Raw genomic sequence first — 12578 nt, 5'->3', positions numbered from 1 at the left:
CCATTTGACTTTCTCTCTTATTTCCAATTTCAATTCTTTCTCTCGGACAGTCGTGCTGTATAACTGCTCCGTGGGACGGGAGGACTGCAGTCTGTGTAAACACGCAGAAGCCAAGTACCAGTGTGCCTGGTGTGCAGCCACACGCACCTGTGTTTACCGGGATATCTGCCCGTCATCACAGCCACAGCCACAGTGCCCCAACCCGGAGATCACAGACGTAAGTTGTAAAAAAACACACAATTAAACAAACTCTTATCGATCAGAATCAAACACTGTATGAGCTTCTTTATGTACAGGACAAGAATCTCGATGTGCAGGCCCAAATCTACGGAATTTAGCAGGCTGTTTTTCTGCTTTGGGTGGGGATGTGTTCATATTCTGTTAGGAAAGTTCTGTGGAATTTTGCGTCACCAGATTCCGCGTGGCCCACTTGACATGTTTGAGTCTCTACTCAAACATTTGGCTACATAAACACCCACATCTTGATTTTCTGATGTAATCTTTTTAGACGTGGTCGTTTATGTGGTAATGTAGAAGAACAGTGGAATAAACAGTGGAAAAAAAACGGTTGATCGTGTTGACCTGAGGCAGCCGATTTTCGCAAGAATCCCTGAGAAATACCGAGATGTTTCCGGTATTCAACTCTCGTGTATATTACTTTAAAAGGCGGTGTTTGAGTTTTCACGGGCTCAACTCAGCAAAGAGTGAAGAGACAGTTTAACATCCTCGTCTTGTTTAGTATCAACACTGGTGTATACACATCAAGTCTCTATGCTGGACACAAATAAAACCGCCATAAAAATGTCAAATGTCAGCTAAAAAGCAGGTAAAACATTATTCAAACTATTGCAAACTTCCAAACTATTGGAAATGGGCTTGAATGGGCTCTTGGCATGGACTGACTTACAGAGCAAATCTCAAATTTGCCGGAAGTTCATCAGAATTTTCCCAGACTAGTGATCTGTGTCATTTAAAAGACAGCAGAGATGTGAAGAGCAGTGTTGGGCAAGTTACTTCCAAAATGTAATACATTATTGATTACAAGTTACTGTCATTTGAGAGTAATTAGTTATATTACAATATTACTGTCTCTGAATTGTAATGCTTTACACTACTTTTGCGTTACTTTTGAGTTATTTTCACCAAAATAAAAGCGGAAGTTTGACTTTGCAGGTAGCTTGTGAATTTCACCACCGAATCAACAAAGTCTCATCTTTATCCACTATATACATCATAATCGATTCATATTATTTCTCTGAATCCGCAAAGCAACTAAAGCTATAAAAGAAATAGTTGAGTAAAACGTACAATAGCCTACTTGACTCTGAATTGTGGTGGACTAGAAGTAGCCCAAAAAGTAGGAGAAAATGAAAATACTCAATTAAAAGCACCTTACAATTGAATCGAAGTAGCCTACGGTAGAGTTACTTTCCACCGCTGATCAAATGTAATGATATTACATGTAGCAAGACTAAACATTAATTCCCGACATGTTGTTATCTGTCAGTTGCTCGGGCACATTGCTGTCGGCACTGACGGGACACAGATGTCCCTAGACTACCATCTGGTTCTGGCTCTGACCACGGGAACAGAGACGGGACAGCTCGCTTCAACGCAGCGTAAAAAACTCTGGCGCTCAATGAATCTTATCCCTCCCACCTGCCGGTTAGGCCGGGATAAATCAGCGTGAACTGAAAGACTTGTCGTAACAAGCACCTTTTAAGAGATCCAGAATATAGCATTTTCCGTTCTCGTTGTTATAAAACACCAAACAACCTTTTGACATAAATCACATCTGAAGTATCTTCTGTAGTAAAAAAAAAAAAGTACAGTGGCAAACTGCATGCTGTGATTTCAAAGGAATAACTGAAGAGGAACGGTCTGATATGCACTGCAGTCACAGAAGAAAAACAACAAAGAAGCATCCACATTTTAAATGCATCTGCGAGTGAATGGGTTTGATGACAAGAATCAAACAAACAGAATAATAACTTACTGTAGGTGGTTGTTTTTGAAGTCACAGCTGCAGGGAGTCAACACTTGCAGTCCAGAGATAGATATTTATAACTGCTGATCGATTCTCATTGTCCCCAGAGGAGGAATGGTTTGGTCCATGAAGCGGTAGCTCAGAAAATACACGTTTTTTTCTTTAGATATTCTTGATCCTCAGAGGATGAATCTTGATAATTTGGTGACTTCGAAGCACCACCATCGGATCATGATTAACCATTAACTAACATTTTGGCCCATGAAATTTTTTTTTTGATTAACTATTATACAACAAGTAGATCCAATCAGACAATCTGATTGGTTAGCTAAACATTTAGAACGTGCTCAAATCAGCATGACGGCACACCCAGAGCTGTGGATCAGCTGTGCCGGTTATAGCGCTATCTAGAAAATAGCTGCTAAATGCGATTTATGAGGTTTATCTGTCGATGGAAAAAATATTGAGCTGGCAAAGCAGTTTGGTGTTTATATGTTTGGTAGTTATTCAGTTTGGGAAAGCCCACGATCTGTACAAAGCTAACCTTAGCTTAAGTTAGCTGCTGACTAACGTTTTACAGAGACAGGAAATCGTCTCAGTTGTTTGAAGTTCGCTGTCGTTTAGTATCTAAATCTATCCATGGAAAAAATATTTTTTTCAGCAGATATCTCAGTTATAACAGGATAGAGCTAGCAAGGCAGTTTGGTGTTTATATTTGCGGTAATTATTCAGTTTGGGAAATCCCACAATTTCTACAAAGCTAACGTTAGCTTAAGTTAGCTGCTGACTGATGTTTTATGGGGACAGGAAATCGTCACGGTTGTTTGAAGTTAGCTGTCGTTTAGTATCTAAATCTATCCATGGAAGAAAAAAAAAATCAGCAGCTATCTTAGTTATAACAGGATAGAGCTAGCAAAGCAGTTTGGTGTTTTGCGGTAATTATTCAGTTTGGGAAATCCCACAATCTCTACAAAGCTAACGTTAGCTTAAGTTGACTGGCTGACTAAAGAGGGAGGGACTAGAAATCGTCTCTGTTTTGAGAGCGAATTGCCCCACAATATGAATACAGTTTGATTATAACTTTTATTTCGTTGGTAACTGTTGTATAATCGCAATATTACAATTGAGGGTTTGATATAACTACATATTATTGCTTAACTAACCAACTGTCTTGACGGACATTAAAATTCATTGTGGATATTCTTATCGTAATGATTTTGATAACTCCTGTGACCGATCATCTAGTGCCACCATTAAGCCTAAATTTCTCAACCTTGACCAAGACTTTAGTTCAATATGAAACCTCACAGAAACTACAGGTCACATTTCCATAAAAAAAAGTTGTTCTGGATATTCTTGGTCCTCCAGAGGATGGATCCTAAGCTTTACCCGATTTACCCTTGGAAAGTTTTCTCCACACACACAGAGCGCTCCTAGAAGCGATTTAAGCTCCTGAGGAATGTGTCTATAAAATGATTCTGCACACGTTTACTGTATGCAGTACACAGTGTGAGTACTTTTACCTTGAGACACCATTCAACAGCCGTTTTTGTGTTTGTGTGAAGACGAAGAGGAAGAAGAGTCGTACTCCAGGGATGAATACAATCCCTCCATCTGTTAAGATAATTGGCTCCATTTGTTGCCTCATTTCTATTCTTTCCACAGTCATTTTAACAATTCGTCGTCTTCGTTAGATCATATTCTACATTTTCAGAGTCCATACAGCTTTTCACAAACAGACAATTTCTCAATCAATTGCCTCGTCCCTTCAGTGTGACATTTGATTTTGAATTCACAGTTTGTCTCTTTTTTTTCAATTTGTTTCGTATTTTCTCTGGAACATCAGTCATTTGTTTCATCTCGACTTCCTGTCAGCAGCAGCAGCTGATTGGGTCAAGAGTTGTTATTATTTCCGCATCAACATTTCAAGCTTTTTGTGGAAAGCTTTTAACTGGCAAGAAGACAAGAAACATTAGATACATGGAGCCAGTGATTGCACTTTGCTGTGTCATGTTGTCGCATCAAATCGAGGCAGATATGTGCAGCCTTCTTGAAAAATACAGCTTTTAGATCAGGGGTGTCAAACTCAAGGCCCGTGGGCCAAATCAGGCTCATCGAAAACTTTGATCCAGCCCACACAGCAATTTCTAGTTTACAATAAATTTTGGCCCGCCTAGTTTTTGTCTTGGCTGGGTTTTTTTGGGACATTTTTGCCGCTATTTTTAAAATTTTGGGGGCTTTTTTTGACGTTTTTTTTGTTGTTTTCTCCGAAATTTCTGCCGTTTTTTTCCGTAATTTTTGACCCGGTTTCTGACATTTCTGGTGCTTTTTTCAATGTTTTGGTCCCTTTTTCCGACATTCTTGGCATATGTGACTTTTTCCAATGACGTCAAAGCATGTCAGTAAACTATACACGTGTGGCCGTTGCCATCTTGTTTTTTTTTTTTAAAATCTTTGACGAGAAGCTGGAGCTTAGGAGAATGACGCAGCCAAGCCAGTGTTGTTTTTGGTTGCATAAACTACAACACATAAAAAATCAAAAACATCTAAAAATGTATGTAAAACGACTAAAAATGTATGCAAAACGTCTACAAAGAGATGCAAAACGACCACAGAGAAACATAAAACATCTTAAAATAGATGCAAAATGACTACGAATTGATGCTAAGCTAAACACTAAAAAGGGAATGTTGTTTTTTCTTTCCCAAATATTGACTATAATCTACTGTATCACGTCTGACGGTCTTTCCTCTCCTTTCTGCAGATTATCCCTCGCTTCGGCCCTCTGAACGGTCGGATCTCCGTGACCATCAAAGGCTCCAACATGGGAATAAAGAGGGAAGACATCAAGAGGATCACAGTGGCCGGGGTGAACTGTGTTCACCAGGAGGACAGATATTCTGTCTCTACCAGGTAGTCCAACAGAGCGACTGAATATCTAATGTTTCTGGATTCATATTCCTGCTGCATTAATGTGTATGTCGCATTTCCCTGCTGTAGATGTTTCAGGATTTTGCTCATTTTAACTCCTGTATAAACTGTTGGGATAGTTTAATCTACAGCAATGCATCACATTCTATAAGATGTTTGTAGCGTCGCTGTCCTGTGAGAACCCCGTATAAAAAGATCAAATACTTTTTCATGGTGTCAGAAAAACAGCCCTGTTTTCAGATTTGTGACGATGCATTTTTCTGCTGATCATAGAGGCTTTTTCAAGACTTTATTTAGCTTAAGAGAATTTTCTCAACACATAAAGGAACATCCTTTAGTTTATCACAAACATTCAACATCAACACATCTGGAGATGTGGAGAAGTACAAGTCTAAAGTAAATGGAACATGGAAATACTTGAGTAAATTACCTGGCATTTGTACGTATAGTAGGCCTACTTTGTTCCATTCCACCTCTGTCAGCTGCAGCCTGAGCTGGCAGTCCTTGTTATTATTTAACCTCTCTTTCTGTCCACAGTGTGGTGTGTGAGATCGGCCCAGCTAAGAGAATTCCACCGTCCGACATCCCTCTCGAAATCTCCTACAGAGGAGCAGTGGAGATAGAAGTAGAGGGAGGAAGAACAGGGACGTCTAAGGTCGAATTCACCTATCGGGTAGGTCTGAACCCAAACACTGTTCACTACTAAAGAAGCTGCCAGATGTCTTTAGACTTTGTTGATTCCGAACTAGTCTATATCAACGACGTTTCATTTCCGGGATTGTTCATTTTCGACTGGATGTCCGTCACCTTCCTCTTTCTTTGGGTTGGCGTTCTAAACTCTGGTGGATTTGTGAGGACTATGGTTAACTGCTCCTCAGATCTCTGAAGGGTAAATCCAGACAGCTAGCTAGACTATCTGTCCAATCTTTTTTTTCTGTTGCACGACTAAAACTAATTTTGAACGTACACGTGTTCCACCAAAACAAGTTCCTTCCTGAGGCTATTTTGCAGAGGCACCGTGGCTCCATCCGGCGCTTAGTGTCACCCAAGACGATTGTGATTGGTTTAAAGAAATGCCAATAAACCAGAACGCGTTTTCCTCCCATCCCCGAATGCTGTGTGGAGTAGCCAGACCCTCCTCCAGCGCGCTTTAGAGGAGGGCCTGGCAATGCGAGACTAATTCCAAACTAACCCTTTAAAACACACAACAGGCAGCGGTCGAGCAGTAATTCCCGTGTCCTGCGAGGTAAAATGACTGTTTTTGTCAAAGGAGTCTGGTGGCTTTGAAGAGAGCAGAGATAACGGCTTCAGTTCCCCGTCGTAAAGGGCTGTCTGACAGCAAGGTAAAGCAGGAAAATTATTCTAAATATAGCGTCCACTTAAACTGATATAGATGTTTTTAGATGTCTAAAATGCGTTTAGCTGCAGCCCCCGTCCACAGCAGGACATTGCTTAGGGCGCTTGGAGTGGTAACAAAAATAATTTCCCCCTGGGATTATTAAAGTATTTCTGATTCTGATTCACACCTATAGTACGGTAGACTCTGGTGCGATTTGGGGATGAAGTTGCAACATTGTTGCATTTTTCACTTGGTTCGGTTTGTGTTCACACGGCACTTTGTCGAACGTCTCAGAAGTAATGGAGCAACACCAAATTGATAACGTCTTGGGTTTTCTGGTTTTGCTATAGTGTTTCTAATGTTTAAGAAGAAGGCGAACAACATCAGCAGCTGACAGACAGCGAGTGAAGGAGAGGTGTGGCCGTGATGTGAGAAAGATGATGATGTCACACAGACAACCAGCGATGTGTGGTCATATTAGGTTATGGATCTGAAGGTTATCATCCCTTAAATCATACAGACGTCTGTAAAATGTGTGCAGGGTTGGAACCGGAGGCTAGTAAATGCACCGTTTTTGGTTCACTTTCTGTATTTGGGTCGGCTCGCGAACCAAACTCTAGAGCCCTTGGAGGTGAACCGTTTTCAAGTGGACCAGAGTTTGGTTGTTTGGTCCGCACCAGAGCACCTGTCTTCCATCATACATACAGCTGGTTTGTTTCTTGATTTTGTTACTTAAAACACATTGGTTCAGCTGCAGGAAGCTTTTAACCATTGTTGAATCTGGCCTCCTGAAACCTGCACACTCCAAAGTTTCTGAGGCAGTACAGAACAGTGTGTGAGACAGCTACTTCACACCCCAGAGATCAAATCCCAGAAACATTCAAAGGTTTATCACAAAGTAAAACACACAGCCTTCCTCTGGTGTGGTGCATGGAAATCTTGCTCCCTAAAGACGCAGCAATGCGTACAAAATATCCCTCGCATACAAATTCACCGCCACACAAAACCGTGTTCAACCTCCAGCCCTTCATCCCGCGAAAACAGAAACAAGTTTGATCAAAATAAATGGATTTCACCTGCTGTTCTCTTTTTGTTTCTCTAATTAAGCTCAGTTATTTGATTTAAATGTTGTTGTTCACTTTCATGTTTCGTGTTTTTTAATGTCGAGCTGACAAAAAGCCAATTAAAGCAAACCGCTGTGACCAAAATGACTCATTTTCTTCTCTGTCGGTAAACTCTCCATCGATAAACTTTATATAAACCCCCCCCCCCGAGATTTTTTTTTTCTCTCTCTCGAAACGAAGTACTAAACCAATGCTACAGAAACAGGCATGTAATCCCATTTGATAACCTATTTTAATTAGTCTGAAAGACAAAAACATTGTTTCACAAAACATTTCCTGCCTTGGTTACAATTTAAGGTAATTTAAAGTGACACTGCGGGTAGTTTGACAGTGTTGTTACAGCCCGCCTCAAGGCAGATCTGAAACAATTAGTCAATCAATCAAACTCAGCCTTGACAAGACCGAGCTCCTTTTCCTTCCAGTGAAGGGCTCTCCTACCCAAGACCTGACTATAACAATTGACAACTCTGTGGTAGTCCCCACCCAGACTGCTAGGTACCTGGGTGTGACACTGGACGACCAACTCTCCCTTAAGGTCCTTGCACACTGAGTCCGAAATTTTCAAATGCGTTTTTTCACATCTGTCTTCTTGCACACTGAGTCTGATGCATATTAATTCATCTGTTGCGAAAATTTTCCTTCTCCCTCACTTCATCCCTCGCTTCTCTCCGCTGGCAGTAACGTTACTCTCTGCCTGTCCTCTCTGCCTGCGTCTTCTTGCGTTTGGCACCACGGCTCCCTGAAGGAAGTGTGCTGCCCTCGCTCTCTGTCTCCACCACTACACTGTTGCTCTTTTTCTGTCTGCGTTCTCATATGTCCCTCTTCCATTCTCCTCATCAATAGCCTACCATCTTGACAGCAGACTGTCTGAGTTATGAAATGATACGCTGCACTCTGCAAGCGTCTTTCTGTGCTGCATTTCTGGGTTCATGCCTTCTCTTTGTCGAAACACGTCAAAATGTTTGCTACAGTCGCGGGACTCAGCGCGTCTAGACTACCGCAACTCCCTCCTGGCTCGCCTGCCTCGCAAGCTAACTCGACTCTATACATCGTGTATAGAGTCGGTGGGCAGGCTTAACATAATGACGGCAGAGTTGCGACGGTTCCACGTGACTTCCCTGCTACTTGAAAACAAAGACGATGGCTGCTGCTGCTGGCGAACAGCGGTCTTTGGAATCGGCTTTGGCCGCGACTCAAACAAAAGTTGAATCTATCAACTAGCGTTGTTCTGGTTAGTTGTAGCGCTGTCCTATTGCGTGCAGAGGGAATTTGAAAGACATCCGTTTATCCCGCCCCTCGGATTGAGCCCTGCCAATGGTGAGTTCCCAGACCCAACATCTGGATGTGGGTTTGGCTTTTCAGGCTATAGTACTTGCATACCGGGCCACGAACGGATCAGCCCCAGCTTACATCCAGGACATGGTCAAACCCTACACCCCAGCCCGCCCACTCCGCTCTGCATCAGCCAACCTGCTTGCTGCCCCCTCACAGCGAGGGACAACTAGTCACTCAATGAAGTCCCGACTGTTTGCGGTCCTGGCTCCTAAATGGTGGAATGAGCTCCCCGTTGACATCAGGACGGCCGAAAGCCTACGCATCTTCCGCCGCAGGCTAAAAACACATCTCTTCCAGCTGCACCTTGGATAAAAAATAAAAGCTGATTAAAAATGAGAATAATTATATAAAAATGATAATTTCCTCCAATATTGTGAATCATATCGCAATATCAGTCAAAGCAATCACAAACGGGTATTTTACTCAAATCTTGCAGCCTTAGAAATTAGCTTTCCCCCTCTTCCTTTTTTATATCATGTCATTAAATCCATCCATGCATTTGTATGTCTGCAAGTGAATCTCTGGGTGTGAATTTGTTTTTCTTCTTTAAGTGTTTTTTTTTTTTTATTATCTCACGGACCAAATATATTCTGGTAACTGCCACCACCTGTGCGTCTGCAGTGTTTGTGTCTAACTTCCAACCAGGCAGAGAGCTGCTGTTTTGAGTTGGTCTCTCTTCAGGGATATTTATTCTTGTGTTTGCGGCTCCGTCTGCCAGAACGGAACAAGAACAAATCCGAAACACCAACAAACAAGATGCTTAAGTACATCTCAGCAGCTGCACGACACACTCCTGTGCTACGCTGATTTAGAAAACATTGTACCACTTCACTTTGGATTCCTATTTACACCTTTATTTCTCTTATCCTGCTTCCAAACAAGCACAAATGACTTCTCTCACACACTGCGCTCCACTGCTTTGTCTTTATCCTCCAGACAGATTGTCTTCTTAAGTTTGCGAGGCTGCTTTATCCTTCAGCGTGTAGCCGCGAATTAATATGCGTTCTTGTTTGGTTTGTCATGCTGTCGAGCGCTGCACAAAACCTTCCAGAACAAACGGTAAACCCACCAGGTGTACTCAAGCAGCCGTCGCTGCTGCCTTTATCAATACTCCTCGAGCACACCCGTTGATCAAACTCCCTCACAGGGAAGTCGTACGGTTTGTTTTCAGTCATAGCTCGCTGCCTAAATAAATGCCGTGGGAGCTATTTAGCTTTAAAATATACTTTGGTTTGGATGTGATCAAAGCGTTCATACTGTACCTGCAGCTGGAACATAATGAGCTCCACGCTTTAAAGTTTAATGTTGATATTTTTTTTTTTAATGTTTGTCTTTCCATTTGGTTTGACAGATCGTTGTTTTTGTTCTTAAAATGTGATTTTCACGCCAAAGCCTTCGCAAAGTGTCCCTTTGAAAATAACCGGGGGTGGGGGGAGCCTCTTGAGCAACAACACAGACTGTAATAGACGGTATAAAAACTAATTGGAAGTCATTATAAAGTAAAGACTGTAGACAATAACTCAAAGTGAAATGAGTCCAAAGCATTATGTGGAAGTGTCTGACCAGGTACTGGTCCCCTGGCAGACACGTTGGAGTGGATCAGTGGTGGAATGTAACCAGAGGTGGAAAAAGTACTAAAATATTTTACTCAAGTAAATGTACCAATACTTTGGGCGCCCAGATAGCTCAGTTGGTAGAGCAGGCGCTCCTATATAGAGGTTTACTCCTGTGCGCGATCACAGAAGCCTTGTAACATGTGGACATGCCAACAGTGTTGTCTTTACTTAGAATTAACTAGGGCTGCACAATATAATATTTTTTTATCGTCGCAATAAACACATGGCAAAAGGCTGCAACATATCGCGAAAGACACTCAGAGATTTTTTCGTTTTAAAATATCAGCAGAAAACTGCACTTTAAAATGTAACTGTCATTCTTTTTTTGTGGTGCCTTTTATGTTCAATGCCATGTTCAATAAAAAATGTTGGAAATGGTGTCCTTTCATTTGTTTTAAATTCAACAAGTAATTAGTTGTTTTTCAGCAGAATACTGAAAGCAGCAGAACTGAGAACACTAACATCTGTTTATCTATCGCAAGTAATATCATTTTCGCGATATTCAATGTTATCGCATATTTTCCTCGTGTCCTGCATCCCTAGAATTAACTTAAGAACTCTTCACTGCCACACACAAGAAAAACTTGTCTCAGTACAAACAGCTAAGTTATCCTGCTCTGTGTCCAGGACCCCAGACCTGTGTCTGTCCACCCAGCGAAGGGTCCAGCGGCCGGGGGAACCGTGATCACCATCGAGGGAGAAGACCTGAACACAGCAACCAAAGAGGACGTGTCCGTCAGCGTCGGGGGCGTTCCCTGTGAAGTGTAAGTAATGCCTGTTTAACAGCCTCCTGTGTGTTTCCTGAAGAGACAGTTGGCCATTAACAGTCTCTTCCTCTCTCCTCTTCAGCCTGAAGTTTGACTCTGAGATCACCTGTAAGACTGGGAAGTACCGCGCGCCCTCGGAACCGTTAACGGTGACGGTGAAATACGGTAAAAACACCACCAAAGACATCCCAGCAGCGTTCCAGTACGCCGAAAACCCCAAGATCACAGAATATACCCCCAAGGGCAGCTTCCTTTGGTGAGTATGCTGTCAAACATTGGTTTAGTGGTATTTTATTGTACAGGAGCTCAGAGGGATTTCTGAACGGGCCCCGGGCACAGGCCCAGCAGCCCCAGGGGTCAGGGGTCCTGACGCACCAAATGTTGCTTAAAAAAACAAAATGACAAACACATACCGACTACAGATGACCCAAAATGACCTCAAAAAGATGCAACATTTAGAAAATAGATGCAAAACAATCACAGAGATGCAAGACGACTACAAAGAGACGCAAAACGACCACATAGAAACATAAAATGTCTAAAAATAGATGCAAAATGACTAAAAGGAGATGCAAAATGACAACAAAGAGACCAAAACTGACGACAAAGAGACGCAAAATGACTTCAAATAGATGCACTAAAAAAAAAAGATGCAAAATGACTAAAAATGGATGCAGAACAATCACAGAGATGCAAGACAACTACAAAGGGATGCAAAATGGCTAAAAGACCCTCTCTTGAGTTTGGGTGTATTGTTCCTATGGAGACAGGATGGGGGGCTTCTTACATGTCTGCCCCAGGGGCCCGTTGTCTCCTAATCCATCCCTGTAGAGAAGTTATCGAGATGTCAAAATACACAGGTTTTCTCTTGCTAATTATCGTTTGCAAAATGATTGGTGTAGAAAATATTAAAGTACCAATGTACTGCATTCTTTTGGATGGACCTGGAGTCATGTTCTCTATTCTACTCAACATACGCATATTTCAGAATAAGGTGAACACCTGTCCCTTTAATATATATTCACACACTGTTTGTGCAAAACAGTACAGACATTCAAAGTAAAATTAACTAAGGCAACAAAAAACAGAAAAGTGAAATACTCAGTGTGAAGTATTTTAGGTAAATGAAATACTTCAATCATCCAGTTTTCAGCAAAGATCACAGGCTCAAATGCACTTCAACTTTAATCTGCTGTCGGGAAAAATTTGGGGAAAATGCAAATAAATCCTTTAAAGTTAAAATGAATTAAAGGAAATAAATGAGTTTGATCAGGTACGTTTGATGATCTTGGTAAATGTTTTGCAGATAACATTACATTACATTACATATATGCTAATAAAAGCCTCAAACTCCAATAACTCATAAATGTGGAAGAGAAAAACTGCATTTTAGAACCGTTTGTGTGTCAATGTAGTTATATATGTAATTAATTTCCGTGTGTGTGTGTGTGTGTGTGTGTGTGTGTGTGTGTGTGTGTA

General features: G+C 41.6%; 1 protein-coding gene across 5 annotated transcripts in view; it reads left to right on the top strand.

The window, feature by feature from the left end:
* LOC144512356 (plexin-B2-like) overlaps positions 1-12578 on the top strand; it is a 215167-nt gene that overhangs the window by 172671 nt on the left and 29918 nt on the right. For all 5 annotated transcript variants that reach the window (XM_078243056.1, XM_078243057.1, XM_078243052.1 and 2 more), the window contains 5 exons: positions 51-217; positions 4752-4900; positions 5456-5591; positions 10960-11096; positions 11182-11355. In XM_078243056.1, coding sequence (XP_078099182.1) covers positions 51-217; positions 4752-4900; positions 5456-5591; positions 10960-11096; positions 11182-11355 — 763 coding nt within the window. The remainder of the gene's footprint in view (positions 1-50; positions 218-4751; positions 4901-5455; positions 5592-10959; positions 11097-11181; positions 11356-12578) is intronic.

Source organism: Sander vitreus, chromosome 23 (genome assembly GCF_031162955.1).
Source record: "Sander vitreus isolate 19-12246 chromosome 23, sanVit1, whole genome shotgun sequence".
Taxonomy (NCBI): domain Eukaryota; kingdom Metazoa; phylum Chordata; class Actinopteri; order Perciformes; family Percidae; genus Sander; species Sander vitreus.
The sequence above is the reverse complement of the archived record's forward strand: the minus strand, read 5'-3'. Positions and strand labels throughout refer to the sequence as shown.